At 41.9% G+C, this 18,808-nt stretch overlaps 1 protein-coding gene across 1 annotated transcript in view; it reads right to left on the bottom strand.

The window, feature by feature from the left end:
• The window catches only part of LOC311632180 (cadherin-related family member 3-like), a gene marked incomplete at its 5' end in the record, with an annotated part of 58,850 nt that overhangs the window by 17,541 nt on the left and 22,501 nt on the right, over positions 1-18,808 (bottom strand). The window contains 7 exons of the mRNA XM_084903324.1: positions 644-742; positions 3,696-3,798; positions 6,166-6,328; positions 8,950-9,127; positions 11,017-11,213; positions 12,291-12,398; positions 12,709-12,782. Coding sequence (XP_084759450.1) covers positions 644-742; positions 3,696-3,798; positions 6,166-6,328; positions 8,950-9,127; positions 11,017-11,213; positions 12,291-12,398; positions 12,709-12,782 — 922 coding nt within the window. The remainder of the gene's footprint in view (positions 1-643; positions 743-3,695; positions 3,799-6,165; positions 6,329-8,949; positions 9,128-11,016; positions 11,214-12,290; positions 12,399-12,708; positions 12,783-18,808) is intronic.

Raw genomic sequence — 18,808 nt, 5'->3', positions numbered from 1 at the left:
GCATGGAAGGGCCAACAAAGAACTGAAATCCGAATATGTGGGCTTTTTAGGTCTAGTCTGTCCTCAGAACAGTTGTGAAATCATTGTATTGTTTGCAAGGAAACAAGCTGGTTTGAAGTAGTGGGATCTACCTGTGATGTGCTGGCAAATGATTAACAACCAACTCTCTGAGAAAAAAGAAAAATAAAGAGTGTGTGTGTGTGTGTGTGTGTGTGTGTGTGTGTGTGTGTCCTAATTCAATTCTAAGTCATTGCTTAGAAAGGATCTTGACTCTGGACCTGAAATCTGACCTCAGATGTTCACAAGATATAAATTGCATGGACAATGGCCACATTGTCTCTACCACCTTTACATGGGACCTAATCCAGAAGCAGGAAAGAAGAGAAATGGAATAAATTATTATGATGTCTATTTGTCCATCACAAAACAAAATTTGAGATCTGACATCAAGTTGCAAGGGAGCCTTTGAGGAGCCATCAGGATGATATGCTGAGGTCGCTGCCATTCTCTGAGGGTCTGGAACCCTTAAAACTCCCTCTCCTGCTTAAGCTTTGTCACCTTCCCATTGGTCACCCATCCCAAATGGTAAGAGTTTCTTTGTGCTTCAACATCATGGAAGTGGGGAAGGAGAGAGATCTCTTACCTCCTGATGTTTCTGGAACGGAGAATGAGTAGTGCGCAGCTTTAAACACGGGGCTGAAATCATTGGCCGGAGCAATCTGAACAATGATCGTCACAGTGACTATAAAATTGAACAGTGAATAAATGCTTTGTTGTATTGGCAATTTTAGTCTACAAACAACTAAATGTGCCCCCAAAATAGGTTTGTTGGAAGATTTTAAACTACAATGAGATTCTCTCTGGTCCCAAATCCCTGTTCCCATGCTCTGCATTCTCGGGGAATATAAATGAATTCTAGCCAAAGATATATGTCATCTGCATGCCATATCTTATTTTATACAATAGTGAATATGTACGTGTGTATCATATATAGCACATACCGGTATAAGTGTATATTGAATAGTTATATATTTTACAAAAGGGAGTTTATTGTATTGTTCATGAGTACAATCTCTTCCATTAGAGATTTTCTTGGAGTGTCATTCTCAACCCAGCATATGACATACTACTTTCTGCTTTTACTGTATATCCTAGGGAGTGACATGGAAAGAGACTTGGGAAAGGCATGTTCAAGGATTGGCTTTGACATATCCTCTATGGCCTTGAACTAGCTTAACTTCTCAGAGGCCCAGTTTTTTTCATCAATTAAAGAGGAATAATATCAGTTTCAATCTCCCACTTCATAGTATGTGAGGACAAAATGTGATCATGCCCCAAAAAAGTTTCTTTACACTATAAAAAGCTAAGTAAAAAGTAGTCCATGTATTTTACTTACCTCACCCTGATGTGTGTGTACAGTGTGCCATAGAAAAATAAAATCTATTATTTATTTTAGACCAACAAGCTCAAACTAATGTATGTGAAAGTTGTTGAAAATAAGGAATTTGATGGTCAAACATAAAGCAAGCAAATTGCAAAGAGGAAGCTTTTTCTAATAAAAATAAAATAATAATTAACATTTAATATGCAAAGCATAAGTAGTAGTTTTGTCCCCATTTTACAGATGAAGAAACTGAGGCTCTCAGAGTTAAGTGTTTTGCTTGGTCACACAGCTAGTAAGATGTGGAGTGGGTATTGGACTTAGTTGTGTCTGCCAACATCTCCCAAAACATCTCCTCTGAAATGCTTAATATGTCAAGTGCAAGATGCTGAATTAAACAATGATTTAAAAGTTTCTTTATGGCAAGACTTCATGGATTTCTGATATGTCATTCTGTGTTTTGAATGTCCAGGTATGCATTGCTCTCCACAGTTATCTCACCACAAAATTTTTGTTAGTGGATTCTCTTATAGAAATCATGTTCTGAAGAATACTTGTATAGTGTATCTCCTGAAAACCCATGCCACCTGTCAAACGAGAAAATTTAATCTGGGATCTATAGAATCCCACTTAAGAGAATCCATGGCATTCTTTATATTAGTTGTGTTTTTCCAGGAACAGGGTCTACAGTTTTCATCAGCATCTGACATGAGTCCTTAACCACCAGGAGTGGTTAGGAAGCACTGCTCCACAGACACAGGTGACTTATGTGAAAGCCTTTATGTTTCCTTCAATAAATCCCAGTCAGGTGCCATAAGAGCAGGTGTTGTTTCCAGCTTTGCTATACTATGATTTTTGTTTCATACATAAAGACTCGAAATTGTGCTAATTACCCGGCCTATAAAAATAGACCGCATCATGTGTGCAGTGATAAAAGCACCCTTTATGAGCAGTTGTTGTGAATAAGTTGGTGTGTGAGGATCAGTGAGGATGTGGATTTAGTACTGTGAGATTTTTTTTTCTCTCCTTCTTGGAGAAAGGCTCCAATCTGGTGAGAAGAACAAATTCTTTATTGGACTAGTTAGGCCAGCAGGATGAGGAACTGCAAGAAAAAAGCATTCTCTCTAAAAGATCAGCCAGGCTATGCAACAGGCTTTTGCATGAAACAGTAAGACTCCCTCAACGGGGAGCAGAGAAAACACAAAAGGAATACTTCTGGGCATATTCTCACGATGTGTTCCTGTCCCCTACACACTCCTTCTCAGCATAGTTGGGCCACTTTAAATCTACAAATCACATTTAAAACTTAAATTTAAACTTAAACTCTTACATCTGTGAGTCAAGTGGGATCTAAAGAATCTGAGGTCTTTTGCTTAAAGTTCAGCACTCGGGTCCTTTCGTTGCAAACCTGTCTGACACATACCACCATTCCACCCTCCTATGTCCATGCAAAGCTTCCAGCTGTAAGCTCAGAGTCCTTCTTAACTCAGTGGTCCAGGCAAACACCACCAATAGATCAGAATTGGCAGAGATCAAAGCAATACATAATTCCTAGGTTTTCCCTCAGGCATTGACATTTTACTGCTAAGCCTGTGTCTGTAATCGCATAACCATCTTCTTGAATGTTTTGATGCCAATTGCCTACTAGATTACTTATTACCGTAAGTTTCAGATACAGAACAGACACTTGGCGTGAATAATAAATGTATCCAGAAACTTTTGTGAATCTCTGTTTTCACAAATACTTCTACAGCAACAAATTCACTCTTAAAGAGTGGTAACATGTAGTTGAATATGTAAATGATCCCTTGGGGCACTCAGAGTGCATTCTCACTCATACTACAGTCAGCAGAGATAAACAGGTGTCAAGTGGTTGGCTAAGCTTACTCACCAGCTAAGCACCCTGCTCTGATCCACAGCACACAATCATATCTGTGCCTCAAGGTGTTTTACAACTACCAAAACATGACTGTTAAATCCACACGTGTCAAAGGACTATGACCGAGTAGATTTAATCCCAATGCACCAACGGCCCATTCTAGCTCAGGTTAGCCCAAAATGGTGCAGCAGTTATGAGAAGAACAAATGGCAGAGAAGAGACTAACCAAAGAACTTACATGTGTATATGCATAACCCATGGACACAGACTATAGTGTGGTGAAGGCATGGGGTGGGGGATGGGATGGACTAGAAGGGGTCAATAGGGGGGGAAAGGAACATATGTAATACTTTCAACAATGAAGATAATTTTTTAAGTGAGGAGTCTAAAGCAAGTGCCTTACTTGATGCTCCTTGACAAGTTTATGAAGCTTACCCGTGTGGGAGGGATGTGGGTCATCAAATACTGAAATTGTCATTTCATAGGTGTGTCCAGCAGCAATCATCTCTGGGTCTTCATAATCCATTTCTTTGGCAACCTTTTGGGAAAAAAATATTTCAGGAGAAGGGCCTGACTTTTTTAATGTACACGTTTTAAGTAATGAATCATTCTGGAAACAGTAAGGATATGGCCATTTTGGTTCAGTAAAGATGGCATCAGAATATGCCAAGACTGGTCCATGTGGCACACAAAGGAGACATCTTGGTGGGAAAAGGGGACCCCTTTGATCTCCTTCCAGAGCACCTTACTTTTGGACAAAGCATCCTGGCATAATAGGGGGGAAAAATGGGTCACACCTGCCTTCAGTAAAATAATTAAAAAGAGAAAATACTTTGAAAGTACTTTGCAATTGATAAAGCACTACAATAAATGTATGTTATTTATATTATGACAAGTTATCATTTTTTAAATCCTCACCCGTGGATATGTTTTTATTTTTTTAATTGATTTTAGAGAGAGAGGAAGTGAGGGAAGAGAAGCACCAATGTGAGAGAGAAACATTGATGCGTTGCCTCCTGTACATGCCCCCAAAGGGGATCAAACCCGCAAGCTAGGTATGTGTCCTGTTGGGGAATCCAACTGACAACCTTTGGAACCTGGCCAGGGCTACTCGCCATTTTTTAAATGTTTATTAAGTACGAATAAGTTCCAGGTAGAATCAAAGGTATTAGGAATATAACAATAAACAATATGATCCCAGAGCAGAGACCTGATGACAACCCTAATATAATAATAGCATTGGCACAAAGCTCAGTTGGATTGGTCAATATAACACCAAGTATCAGGTGTTTAGTAAAAACTACATTTTTTAAAATTTAGTATCTGAATACATTTATTCATTTATTTGAGGATATTGAGTACCCAGTATGCATCTAGCACTTCAGGAGGTGTTAATACACAAAAAAATGGACCACTCAGAAAATGGACCAACAATTAAATAAGCAGTTATAACAGAATCTAATAAATGTTTTTTTAAAGAATAGTTTATTGATTTTTTAAATATATATTTTATTGATTTTTTACAGAGAGGAAGAGAGAGGGATAGAGAGTTAGAAACATCGATGAGAGAGAGACATCGATCAGCTGCCTCTTACACACCCCCTACTGGGGATGTGCCCACAACCAAGGTACATGCCCTTGACCGGAATCGAACCCGGGACCTTTCAGTCCGCAGGCCGACGCTCTATCCACTGAGCCAAACAGGTTCCAGCAGTTTTAATGATTTTTGAAGAGAGAGGGAGACATCAATGTGAGAGCACAACATCAATGAGCTGCCTCCTGCACACCCCCTTCCGGGATGGAGCCCAGAACTAGGGCATGTGCCCTTGACCAGGAATCAAACAGAAACCTCCTGGTGGGATGATGCCCAACCAACTGAACCACACAGGCCAGGCCAGAATCTAATAAGTGTTTGACAGGAGAAGAAGAAATTATTTTGGGAGCTCATATCCAGGAGAACTAAGCCAGTCATGGTAGTTAAAGAAGGTTATAGAGCCCTGGCTGGTCTGGCTCTGTGAATGAGCATTAGCCTGTGAACCAAAGGGTTCCAGGTTCATTTCTGGTCAGGGGAACATACCTTGGTTACAAGCTCCTCTCTGGCCCAGGCCCTGGTCGGGGCTCCTGCAGGAGGCAGCCAATCAATGTGTTTCTCTCACATTGATGTTTCCCTCTGTCTTTCCCTCTCTCTTTCATTCTCCCTGAAAATCAATGGAAAAATATCCTCGGGTGAGGATTAACAAACACACACACACGCACACACGCATGCACACACACACACACACACACAAAGCTTATAGAAATAAGTGGCATTTAAGACCTAATAGATAATTATGAAAATGTAGAAATTAATTAGAGGTAGGTGATAAGTGGAAGGAGTTTTTCATAAATAAAGCAGGCATTATGTGATGCCCCAAATGTTAGTTAGCATCATGCTTACAAAACTTCCATCTTTATCCCAACTCCATTTTTCTAAATGACAGTTTGGCATTGCATTTCAAAATGAACATCACCCCAGAAACCCCCTTGGCTCAGTGCCTACGCTTCCAAAATTCACAACATATGCAAAACTCAACTTGTATCTTAAGGTGCTTGTCAAGAAAATGTTAAGGTGAGGACCAAAGCAAAAGAGAGGTGATTAGTGACTTTCTTGGCCATATCTTCTGGCTGAAGTGAAGTGTTTGGTGATGTTTGGGTGAAGGAACAAACAGGGATTGGCACAAAAGGAGCGCTGGCAGGGAGATAAGAAAGGACTTGCCCACAGGCCTTCCAGCAAGACAGCAGAGGAGGCCAGCCCCTCGGCTGTGTCAGAGTTCCTCTTGCTGACTCTGCCAGCACCCAGCTATGGCCATGCGGTGCCTCCCCCTCCTGGGGAAGACTCCCGGCAGACACAACAGCTGAGGCTCACCTGGACCCAGTTTTCAGCCATCGGCACTTGCTTGAAGAGCTGTCCAGGCCCCACTGGCCCTGAGCGTGGAGCATAGTGAATCATATCAGGAGGCTCGTCAAGGTCATGACACAAGAGCTTTGAAACTACTGTATTATTTGCAATCACCTCTTTGCCTGTGTACCTGTTCTTTCAGAAGAAAAGTCAGTTTAGATGGACAGTCTTTTAAAATGTACTAGTTTTCACATAAACATCCGGTAGTCTGATCAGCGCCTGTGTGTGATGCTCTGCTTATCCCGAGTCCAGGTTTGGAGCATCATCTGGGAAGCCCTTTGCCAGCAGGACTATGCATTTGGTGAGACTTTCCCCATTTTCTGGGAGTGTTTCTTTTCCACGCCCAGCCAGGGGCTTGTTTAGGAGTCTATCGCGGATGTCTAGTCAATGGAGACACTGGAGCGGGAATCAGAGCAGTGGGGAAGTTCCCATCTGAGCGTCTGCACAGCAGGGTCAGAGGTGCAGTCCTCACCGCTATGGTCACAGTGGGTTACCTCCGTCTCTCTGTGTCCACACATGTCTTCCCTGAGACCTCTCTGCCCCAGTGCTCCCGGGAAAGCCTTCTAAGTCTAAATTCTAACAAATCCTTCAAAGACTAGCATAGGTCTTGCTCCTTTAGGAGGCTCCCCTGGATATTCCATTCGCACGTGTTTTAACAATTAAAGCACAACACACATAATTTAAAACTATCTCGTACTTTTTGCTGCTGTCTTAAATGTAGTCATCTCATCACCCTGACAAGATACAACCTTCTAATAGCAAAGGAGCATAGCAAATACTTATCCTGTCACCTCCAGGGACTATAGCCCTGGGTGCAGCGTGTAGTGAGTGTTTGGTTAATTAACTATGGTCTTCCTGGGGAAAGAAAAAGGAAAAAGAGGAGGAGATAAACAAAAAACAAAAAACAAAAAAAGGGTAACTTTTACTCAGTATATGCCAGCCCCATACTGAACACATTCCAAACCTTGTTGTATTTGATTTTTATAACAATGCTGTGAGGTAGGTGCCACTATCATCTCCGTTTAAAGGGCAGAGTAATGGGGACCCAATTGAGTCCACATGGGTGTAATTATCAGAAGCTAGATCAGTGTTTCCCAAACTTCTCTCATGATGAGAATCACCTGGTGGAGTTGTTAAAACACAGATTCCTGAATCCCAACTAAGAAGTGCTAAACTAGAATTTTTGGGAACATATAGGTAAAATTGCATACCTAACTTAGTGCTCTGTATATAAAATCTGTATTGGAGCACTAGTTAAGTATACAATTTTACCTATATGTTCCCAAAAATTCTAGTTTAGCACTTCTTAGTTGGGATTCAGGAATCTGTGTTTTAACAACTCCACCAGGTGATTCTCATCATGAGAGAAGTTTGGGAAACACTGAGCTAGATCATCAGGAATAGAGCCGGGAGCACAGAGGCAGCTGGCCTGTACAGCTGATAGCTTACGGTGGGGTGGGCTACATAGATGAGTGACAGGATGTGGGTTTAGAAATTAAGCTTCAAGTAATAAAAACAGCCAGGCTGACAGGAATACAGCCCAGAATCCCTATCCAAATACCAAAATTCAAAAGCTCTGAAACTCAGGATTTTCTCATAACTTATTGGTCATCAAACATTACCTGAACTGACAGATCTTTCTTTGTCCTACTTATTGTGAGTATCCATATGTTTTACTACAGAAGTATTCATGGATTTGAATTTGGGACATTTGCATAATATATGGTATATACTATATTACCCTCCTAAAATTAAAAAAAAAAAAAAAAATCTTTATCCTGAAATACATCCAGTGCCAAGGGTTTCAGAAAAGGGATGATGGAACTGTGATAGAGAGCATTTATGGAACTCACACACATACTCAGCACTGTGCTCAAAATTTTATGTAAATTATTCCATTTATTCTTCAAAACCAACCTATAGACCAAGTTCTATTGTTATCCCATTTTATAAAGAAAGAAACTGAAGGCCATGGGGCTTAAATAAATTACCCAAGACCACACAGCTAATATGCGATAGAACCAGGATTTCAAGTCAGGTCTGTGACGCCAAAACATACACTTCCTTTTGTTTTGTTTTTTAATCTTTATTGTTGAAAGCATTACATATGTCCCCTTTTTCCCCTACTGTCCCCACCCCTGTATCAGGCCGTCACCACCCTATTGTCTGTGTGCATGGGTTATGCACATATGCATGCAAGTTCCTTGGTTGATCTCTTCCCACCCATCCCACCTTCCCTCTGAGATTCTGCAATCTGTTCTATGCTTCTATGCCTCTGGGTCTGTTTTGTTTATCAGCTTATTTTGTTCATTAGATTCCACATATGAGTGAGCTCATGTGATACTTGTCTTTCTCTGGCTGGCCTATTTTGCTTAACATAATACTCTTCCATGAAGTATGAATTACACTTTGCTCAGGTCCCTCCATGCTGTTTCAAAGGGTAAGTGATCCTTTTTTACTGCTGCATAGTATTCCATAGTGTAGATGTGCCACAGCTTTTTTACCCACTCATCTACTGATGGGCACTTGGGCCAAAACATACACTTTGAACAACTGACTGTCAGATCCAGGACAGCAAGGCTGTTTAGCTTTCAGCAGCTCATTTCTGAGGACCAGAACATGAGACTGAACCGGATCAATGTGATGATTAACTGGCACTTAGTCAAGCCAGGAAGTACAGCAATACCGGTACTGTACCTCTGTTCTCCACTCACTCTGAGTTCTCAACCCAGCCCACTCCGCTCAGCTCACCTAATCAGATCCTGATCGCAGAAAGGGGGGTTGTCATTGATGCCGTGGACATAGACCGTCACTAGAATTGCTGCACACCGCTGCTCCTGGTCACAGGCCTTGATGGAGAAGGACTGAACGCGTGCAAACCCAGCCCTCTCCACATCAAGGCGTGCAGCAGTCACCACGGTCCCGTGCTCTGTAACAAAACAACACGCCGTGCTGCAAACCAGCTCCTGCTGCCGTGACTTTATCACGTGGCAATGAGAGAGATAAAGGATGAATTACACCCTGCTCAGTAGAATTAAAAAACTGATTTAAAATGTAGGCACGATGCATAATTGTTTATGTGCTGTCATTAATCATACTATGTTAGCTGGCAGCAAAAACACAATTGGGTTTCTGTTTTTGGTTGTTCTGTTTTGTGTCATTTTGTTTTACTTAGAAGACCAGGGAAGACTTTCTAGAAGAGGGGGCTTTTATTTAGATCTTGAAGGACATGTAGGATAAGGAAATGTGGGTGAGCGGGAGGAGATCATTCCCGAAGAGGGAACATCAGAAGTGAAAACAGCAACAAGATCATGACTCACTGTACTCCCTTCCACCCACCCACCCATTCATTCAGCAAACATTCGTGGAATGACAGCTATGTGCCCGGAGCTGTGCTGGGTACTGAGTACACCACAATGAAGCCTGCCTTCACGGAATTTACAACCTAGCCTGGGAGACAAGCCACTAAGCAAGTGTAAAACAATTCACTAGACATGCTACCAAGGAAATAAAAACTATAATGTGATATATTTAATGTCTAATGATCAGATTCTGGAAGATGCAAGGACCAAGGTCTGGGTGCAGGCGGCCTTCTGCTTTGGCTGCAGTGTATCGGACAACAGGGAAACAAGAAACACAAAGACATTGCAGAGAGAGACAAGAGACGTGGATTAGGGGACAAAGTGAGAAGTCTGAATTCCATTCTAAGTGCAAAGGAAAATAAGAGAAGGGTTTGACTTGAAGGAGGAGTATAATCCGATTTGGCCTTTTCCCTTACAGTCATCCCAGGTGATCTGCTGAGACGAATGAAGGAGTGAGTGTGAAAGCAGAAGCCCAGCTAAGAGATTTGTGCAGTGATTCAGTTAAGAGCGGATGGTAGCTTAGTGGACTGGGGCTTCCCTAGAGGCAGGATGAGAGAGGAGGATTTGAAGGCAATGGTTTATTTGGCGGGTGATCCAGAGCAACATGGCATGGGTGTGGTGAGGCAGAGAGGGCAAGGCTGCCAATAAAAAATATATTATCAAGCAAGTTACCACTGTGGACAGTTAGAGCTTAATATCACTGGGGAACTCTGGGAGCCATTGCAAAGTACACACTCAAAATTGTCCCAGATCTGGAACAAGGAGCAGGAGCATTTATGTACCAATTCTCTTCAGTGTTTGACTGGGAGCTAATGGAGTGGGTAGTATTTTTCCAACACTTTGAATCTGCTATTTGAGAGGGAATGGGGCAGATGTCAGTCCCCAAATAATTCCTCAAGCAAAGAAATGCAGCTATTGGCAGTGAGAAGTCAGGAAACTGAAATGCTAAGGCCTGAGGGTGAGAACTGAGAGCATCTGATACCATGCTCAACCCTGCACATGTGCTAAAGATGACCAGCTCCTCTCTTCTCAGATATGCCACAGCTTCTGACAGACACCCAGCCTCAGCCACAGCTGATTGGCTGAGAAGTGAATGACTGACTCTAGAAAGTCCAATCAGATTCTCTCTCACAAAAATTTGGACCTGAAGCAAAACAGAAATTTAGATCTGAGAAGATGCGCTGGAGGGTCATGTGGAGAGCAGAGCTGAAGTGGTCGTCAGCAGCAGCTGTGGAGAGCCACGTGTTGGGTCATCTGTGGACAAAGAACTGGGCTTGCAGAGAGTTATTCAACAGAAGTTTATCAAGCACCTACTATGTGCTTCTTCCAGGGATTCTTCAAATGAAGACAATCTGATACCCACCCTCCTGAAACTCAGTCTTAGAAGGGAGACATAAACACATGATAACAACAGCACATAAGTGAGATGATTTGCTGAAAATAATTCCCAACCTACCTTTGTCAATTGCAAAGTAAACATTCCATGGATCTAGTCCAAAGGTTAACTCTCCCAACTCATCCTCATCAGTGGCCTGACACAGGCCAATCGTTTTCCCAATTGGGATTTCTTCATCCAGTGTGATGTTGACTTTATCGTGCAGAGTCGACTTTATAGAAGTAACGCTCAAGACATCATTTTCAATATTGAATAACCTTGTTGGAAAAGAAAAGGCTATTAGAGTGGTGCTTGCTTGGCATGTATTCTTTTCTACCCCTTATGGAGGTGGACGGGTAAGGGGCTAGAGGTAGTCATGGTGACAGTGGCAACTGACAATGTTAATAGCTAACCCATTTACTCAGCACTTGCCCATTGTTTAGACACAATGCTGAGTACTGTTTCCATTGTTTCCATTTATTTCTCAGTCCCAGAAAGTAGATACCTCCCCCCACGCACACACTTTACTGATGTGGAAACTAAGCTTTTAAGAAAGTAAGTAACTCAGAAGTAAATGTCAAAGTGGCTGAGGTAGGATTTGACCCCAAGCCTGTCCTACTCTAAGAGAATCTATTCATGCTTAACCACTGAGCTCTTAGCCCCCTATAGCCCCCAATGTCTTAAAATCGCTGACCCCAATGTGTTCTTATAAACACCCTGGTGGTCATTTCAACCAGAATTTCCTTGAAGGTTGTGAGAAGTAATCCAGCCTATTAGACATTAAGAACACTAACAATATCTTATTCTGTTTCAATTTCAACACATTTTATACTTTAAAACTATCAATATTTTATTTGCCAAGCCAGGTGGTTCAGGGGGTAGGAGCATTGTTCTGTATAACAAAAGGGTGCAGGTTCAATTCCAGATCAGGGCACATACCTAGATTCCTGGGTTGTGGGTTTCATCCTTGGTCAGGGAGGTTTCAGGAGGCAAACAATCGATGTATCTCCTCTCTCTCTCCCTCTCTCTCTCTCTCTCTCTCTCTCTCTCTCTCTCTCTCTCTCTCTCTCTCTCCCTCCCCTTTCTTTCTCTCTCCCTCTTTTCCTCTCTTCTCTTTCTCTAAAATCAATAAAAACACCCTACAGTGATGATTTTTACAAAACTATTCTCAAATTTCTGTTTTTAAGAAAGCCTTTTCATTAGAATCTTAAGTGATTGTTTACATTTTACTTGTTTATTTTCCTTTTCAGGGAAAAGAAAAACATTGCATACTAATGGAAATTTCATTAATGAATTTCAGAGACTACATTTTCCTATCCCATTTTCAAGGTCAGTTAAGAGTTCTATTTTCTTACCTGCAGGTAAGAACTGGGTCTTTGTTGTTGACATTGATGAGGAAAATCTTTAGATTCCCGGCAGTGAACAGTCCTCCGGGATCAACCACTGTAATAGTTAGTGTGAAACTGAAAGTGTAGCCACAGGAAAGACAGTTAAGATTTTACAGTAACTAACAGGCTTTCACAGAAACAGAATCTCTGGGGCTTAACTGACCCGTTAATACAATTGACTCATTTAGTTAAATTGTCCGTCAAACCAGTTACTATTTTAACAGTTGGAAATGACTGACACTTGGTTAGGATCCAAGTTAACTAATCTGTTGGAAGAACAGGCAGGAACTTGGAAAGGTCTGCTAATCCCCATCAATAATAAAAAGCACAGCGGCTCGCTCGGCCTGGTAGAGATGTTTAAGAGCTCTCACCCTTAAACACCGACCTCTCAACACTGAAAACTGCTGAGAACTGCAAAGGAGAAGGTGGTAAGAGCACTTCAAGACAATGTAGTGACCAGGGGGGGGCACGTTAGGAGGGGTGGGTGACAAAGAGGTTTTATTCCAGCAATATGTGTATGGGTTTGAGGCATGAAAGTGCTTGAAATGGGGGGGGGGGGGGGGGGAAATGTCCTAATGGACAGATGACTGTCCATAACTGTGATCCAGACAGCAGTCCCAGCTGGCAGGGCCTATCTTGTAGTAGCACTGAAGCCCCTTCACATCCTGGAATCTGTTCAGCCCCAGGCAAACCCAGACAGTCGCTCATACTTTTTCAGAAAAAAAAAAAAAAATCAATTCTACCTTGAAAGGTACTGATAATTGAGGCCGAAATTACTCTTTTCCTTCTATTTAGACTAAAAATTGAACAAGTTCTCAATTTTCCTCCTGTTTTATAACTTTTTCCACCAGAAGATTATCCTTTTTGAGATAACGTTATAGAAATTATAAAGCCAATTCACTTTTTAGAAAAAAGACGTTGTCCTGGCCAGGCAGCTCCCTTGGTTAGTTTTGTCCTGAAATGCCAAGGCTGTGGGTTTGATTCCCAGTCAGGGCAGATATAAGAATCAATCAATGAATGCATAAATAAGTGGAACAACAAATCTATGCTTCTCTCTCAATAAATAAATAAATAAATTTTAAAATAATTCTAGGACATCTCCCATATAAGAATGGAAGGAATGATGAATGAGGTACAGACAGGATGCCACAAGCCCCAAAGACCTCACATTACATTTGGTCTAGCTGAGTGCTGGAGAGGAGACTGCAAGGGAATGAGGAAGGACTGAGCCCTTCTACCGTGTTTCCCCAAAAACAAGACATCCTCCGAAAATAAGACCTACTTACAGGTTTCCTTCTGAATGAAATATAAGGCATCCCCCGAAAATAAGCCCCTCCCCCCCAGGCTAAACATGAGAGATTTGGTCCACTGATTCTGAAAGAAATGGAGTCACAAGAAATTCACCAGGAAATTCAGGAATTGGATTGTTACGATGATGTTCCAGAAGATAGTGACATGATTGTCATTGAATAAATGAGTAAATTCTTGATACTGTAGGATTCACAGTTTGTCTGGTTTGTGTTGACAACTACCGTACTACCGTACCATATACAGGTAATACATTTCCTTTATTTTCATTTAACAATAAATGTGTACCATATTCTTCTTCATGGAAAAATAAGACATCCCCTGAAAATAAGACCTAGCGCATCTTTGGGAGCAAAAATTAATAGAAGACACTGTCTTATTTTCGGGGAAACAGGGTAACTCTGCATCAGCACTTGAACAACCAATTTCACAGCTCTTAGGACTCCTTTGAAAGGAGGGAGTGGATAAGAGTCAAAGGGTGATTTTAAAAATGACCTTTGTTCCCACTCCAAGGTCAGCTCAGAGACTGAGAAACTCTAGAGAAAATGAAGGAAAGGGGTTCTCCCTAGAGAACTTTAGTGAGAATCCATTACAAACCTTTAGCCAAATAATCATTTTTTAAGGTTCTACAAACAGAGCTTCAATTTTTGTATCAGCTCCTCTGATTTCAAAGATACAAAAAAAGAGAAAGTTTGGCTTTCACTTATCAAGAAAACAATTAATTTTTAAAACACTCATTATTGACTTTTACTCCCATTTGTTAAAAACAAAAACAAAAACAAACAAACAAACAAAAAAAAGCTTAAGGTTAGGAATAACCTGGAATATGCACAAACATTTTTTCATGAGGTATACCAGGCCAAAATAGAAGGAATCTGCGATGGACGTTATCCATTATTCCCAGAGCTACGCAGACCAAATAAACAGAGGAATTGGGGAAAATGGATCCAGATTTTGACAAATTTTCTGCCCTCGAAATATATAAAGATAACACAAATTTAGGAGAACTCTCCTCCAACAGACTTTATGTAATCAGCAGGAGAAAACACATCCCATTTTTTGAACTCTCAACCTGTTTTACTAAAGATGCTGACTCCTCATATATGCCATCCTCAGCTTTCATAATCAGGAGATTCTCCTTAGGAGATTCGGGAGCAAGTGTATTGTAAGGGCTTCCCGGTTCGCTTGCTTTTCCTGTAAAGCACTTTGATGCAGAACATATGGCTGAAAAGGGTGGTAATAAAAACCATTGTAAAAATAGTCATAATAACTGCAGACCAATGGCTACCCATTTAGCAGATGGAGAGGGAAAAGGAGGAATTGTCAGGCAATTAACTTTTCAAGGTTGCTGGATTAAACTGTGAATGAATTGTTGCCCCAGCTGTCCAGAGAGAACCCCCGACTTCCTCCTCAGGTTGCAAACGCGTCACTGAAATCACCCCGAGGCTTGGCTCTGGATGAGCAGGTAGGTGCCAAAATAGCCACATCCGGTACCTACAGCAGCACTTGTGCAGTCGGAGTTTGGGTGGTGATTTCCCAGTTAGGGCAATACTAACTGCACCTTCACTTGGGAGCCCGTGAAGGCCAGATGGGGGAAGCGTCCTCACAGACAGAAGTATGAACCAGAGGGCAGGTGTTCTGAGTGAAGGAAAAGCCAGGAGCAGCATTTACCTTCTATTTCCCCTCTCAAAATCAAAACCTGCTGCTGTAGAAATTGTTCCGATGCTGTCGATTGTGAAGCCAGAGCCCTCCGGGAAAAGGGAGTACTGTTTGTTGGAGAGAGGAAAGAAGGCAAGACGTTACAGAGACACCGGCCGCTTCCCCGGCCAGGACCAGCCTTACCTGCCCGGTGCTCTGGGCCCGCCCGCCCGCCCGCCCCATGTACAATAGCTGCCCATTGCACATTTGCCAATAATGATGATGAAATTATACTCCATTCGACTACCTGCAGGCCAGACAACCTGTCCTTAAATATTTCAAGTAAATTTCTCGTCTCCTACATTCAGGATGTCACCTGAACATTTCTCACATATAACACTCCACTCGAAGCTAAAATTAAGTTAAAAGGAGTTACTTTTAGAGAAATGAGCCAGCTGTGTAATGAGAACTCAGAGATTATTTTTTGTTTGGTGCTTATGAAGATAACCCCCTGCTTTTGGAGGGGGTGTTGAGGGACAAGGAGCCGGAGAGGGGAAAACTAAATCCTAAGCATCTGTTGACCTCGTTTTCTGAGGGATAGGTACTGGCAACACTTTCTGAAGTCGTTTTTCTTAGCATCCCACTGACCTCTATTTATACTACCCTGTTTCCCCAAAAATAAGACAGTGTCTTCTATTAATTTTTGCTCCCAAAGATGCGCTAGGTCTTATTTTCAGGGGATGTCTTATTTTTTCCATGAAGAAGAATATGGTACACATTTATTGTTAAATGAAAATAAAGGAAATGTATTACCTGTATACGGTACGGTAGTATGGTAGTTGTCAACACAAACCAGACAAAGTGTGAATCCTACACTATCAAGAACTTACTAATTTATTCAATGACAATCATGTCATCATCTTCTGGAACATCATCATAACAATCCAATTCCTGAATTTCCTGGTGAATTTCTTGTGACTCCATTTCTTTCAGAATCAGTGGACCAAATCTCTCATGGTTAGCCTGGGGGGGGGGGGGGCTTATTTTCGGGGGATGCCTTATATTTCACTCAGAAGGAAACGTGTAAGTAGGTCTTATTTTCGGAGGATGTCTTATTTTCGGTTAGTCTTATTTCCCAGTTAGTCTGCTAAATGCTTCAAATGCATTGTCTCTTCATTGTCACAGGTACTGATGCTATCCCTATTTCACAGGCAGGAGCACTGAGGCTTAGAAAATGCAGGTGGCTTGCCCCAGTCTGAGAGCCGAGCTTTTAGTCACTTTACATAATGCCTCTCTGCTCACCACACTGCATCCCTAAGACCAACTTTTGCCAAAGGGGGAAGGTGAGGTCAAGGTTTTTAGATTAGGTGAGAGTCAAGTGATTAGAAAAGAACTGGCCAAAATCCACGAGAGGATTAATATCAGGAGTTAATTATACTGAGTGCTACTGACTTAATAATTGTGTACACCCAGAGATAATTTAATAGAGAAGATTAAACACAGAAGGTTTGCAAAGCAACCTAAAAATTGTTTAGAGAAATTCGTGACCTTTTAATTTATCGATTTTCTGATGAATCATCATGCCCTGATTAATTTAAATTCGTACCATCATTTCTACACATATAAATAAGGTGGAATTGATTCCTGTTTTTTTTTTCTTCTTCTTTAATTTTTTAAAATTGATTTCAGAAAGAGAGGAATGGAGAGAGAGAAACTGATGGGTTGCCTCTGCTATGCATCCCAACCAGGTATCAAACCGTAACGTAGGGCCTGGCCAGTGTGGTCCTATGGTTGAGCATTGATCCATGAACCAAGAGGTCGCTGGTTTGATTCCCTATCAGGGCACATGGATGGGTCTCAGGCTCACTCCCCGGTGGGGGGCTGCAGGAGGCAGCTGATCCATGATATTTTTGTCTCTCCCTCTCCCTTCCTCTCTGAAATCAATAAAAATATATATTTAAAAAAAAAAAAAAAAGCCGAAACCGGTTTGGCTCAATGGATAGAGCGTTGGATTGGGGACTGAAAGGTCCCGGGTTCGATTCCGGTCAAGGGCATGTACCTTGGTTGTGGGCGTATCCCCAGTAAGGGGTGTGCAAGAGGCAGCTGATCGATGACTCTCTCTCATTGATATTTCTAACTCTCTATCTCTCTCCTTTCCTCTCTGTACAAAATCAATAAAAATATATTAAAAAAAAAAAAAAACAAAAAACACCACGACCTGGGTATGTGCCCATTTTGGGAATTGAACCCATGACCCTTCAATGTACAGGACAATGCTCCAACCAACTGAGCCACACCAGCCAGGGCCGCTTCTGCTTTTTTTTTTTTTTTTTTTTTTTTTTAGAACGAGGCTGTCGAATATTAACAGCCAGGAACTAAGGAAAATCCATCACATATTTACTTTTCAGGCAAACGCGGGAATGATGATGCCTGTTTCACAGCTCACAAGCACTAGGTTTGCTTATATATAAATGCATATGATTTTTTTTAAGTTGCCCTCATTTATGTTTATTGTCACTCAAAAATTTGCAGTTCCCAATTCCATTTCAGTATTACACAACTGTCAGCAATTGTTTGGAAGAAAACATATATGGGGAAGCTGTATTTTTATGATGCTTAATTTTTTATAAAATGAGATAGTCTTTTTTTAAAAAGAAAAAATTGATGGCACTGATATGCAGGAGGGCTGCCTGGCTGGAGCCCGCGGTTGCTAGGCAGCCAGGGCATCGCTGGAAAGCCACCGAAATGAAAGATCCCTGAATAGGAGGGCAGTCCAAGGGACGCGAAATTAACTCTCTGTGGGGCCAGGCAACTTAAATTCACTCCCCATCCCCCAGTTCGTTGGCAATACCACCACAGGCTGGTAAGGAAAGGTAAAAATAGCAATGACCCCAGGTTGCGGGGTGTGACCACAGCTCGAGGAAGGGAATGTGAGGTGAGGGGAGCCTCAGTCCTCCTGGATGGACTTACCTTCAAAACCCAGTTTCTCTGAGAGGCTCGTTCTTGACTATTTGCTTTCAGAGCAGCTGGGCAGTTGGAAATGTCAGAGCTAGAAGTGCAGGCCCCGCGATGAGGGGAGTTGGGACTCGGTGCTGGGAGCCAGGGCAGCAGCACAGCCTGAGACTGGGCTCTGTGTCCTTAGCATCCATGACAGTAAAAACAACTATGAGGGCCCTGGCCGGTATGGCTCAGTGGATAGAGCGTCGGCCTGTGGACCAAAGGGACCTGGGTTTGACTCTGGTCAAGGGTATGTACTTTGGTTGCAGGCTCCTCCCGGCCCAGGCCCCGCTGAGTCAATGTATTACTCTCACATCAATGTATCTCTCTGTCTTTCCCTCTCTCTTCTACCTTCACTAAAAATCAATGGGAAAATATCCTTGTGTGAGGATTAACAAACAAACAAACAAAACCAACTGTGAGGGCAACCAAGGACTCTGACCCTTGATAAGATCCTATGCTTATCACTTTCCTGAATTATCTCATTTAACCCTCATCATGATGCTAAGAGATGGTAGTATCCTCAGCCCATCTTACAGGTA

This window comes from Pipistrellus hanaki, assembly GCF_964339955.1.
Source record: "Pipistrellus hanaki genome assembly, chromosome: 13".
Taxonomy (NCBI): domain Eukaryota; kingdom Metazoa; phylum Chordata; class Mammalia; order Chiroptera; family Vespertilionidae; genus Pipistrellus; species Pipistrellus hanaki.
This window is presented reverse-complemented; position numbering and strand designations above follow the sequence as displayed.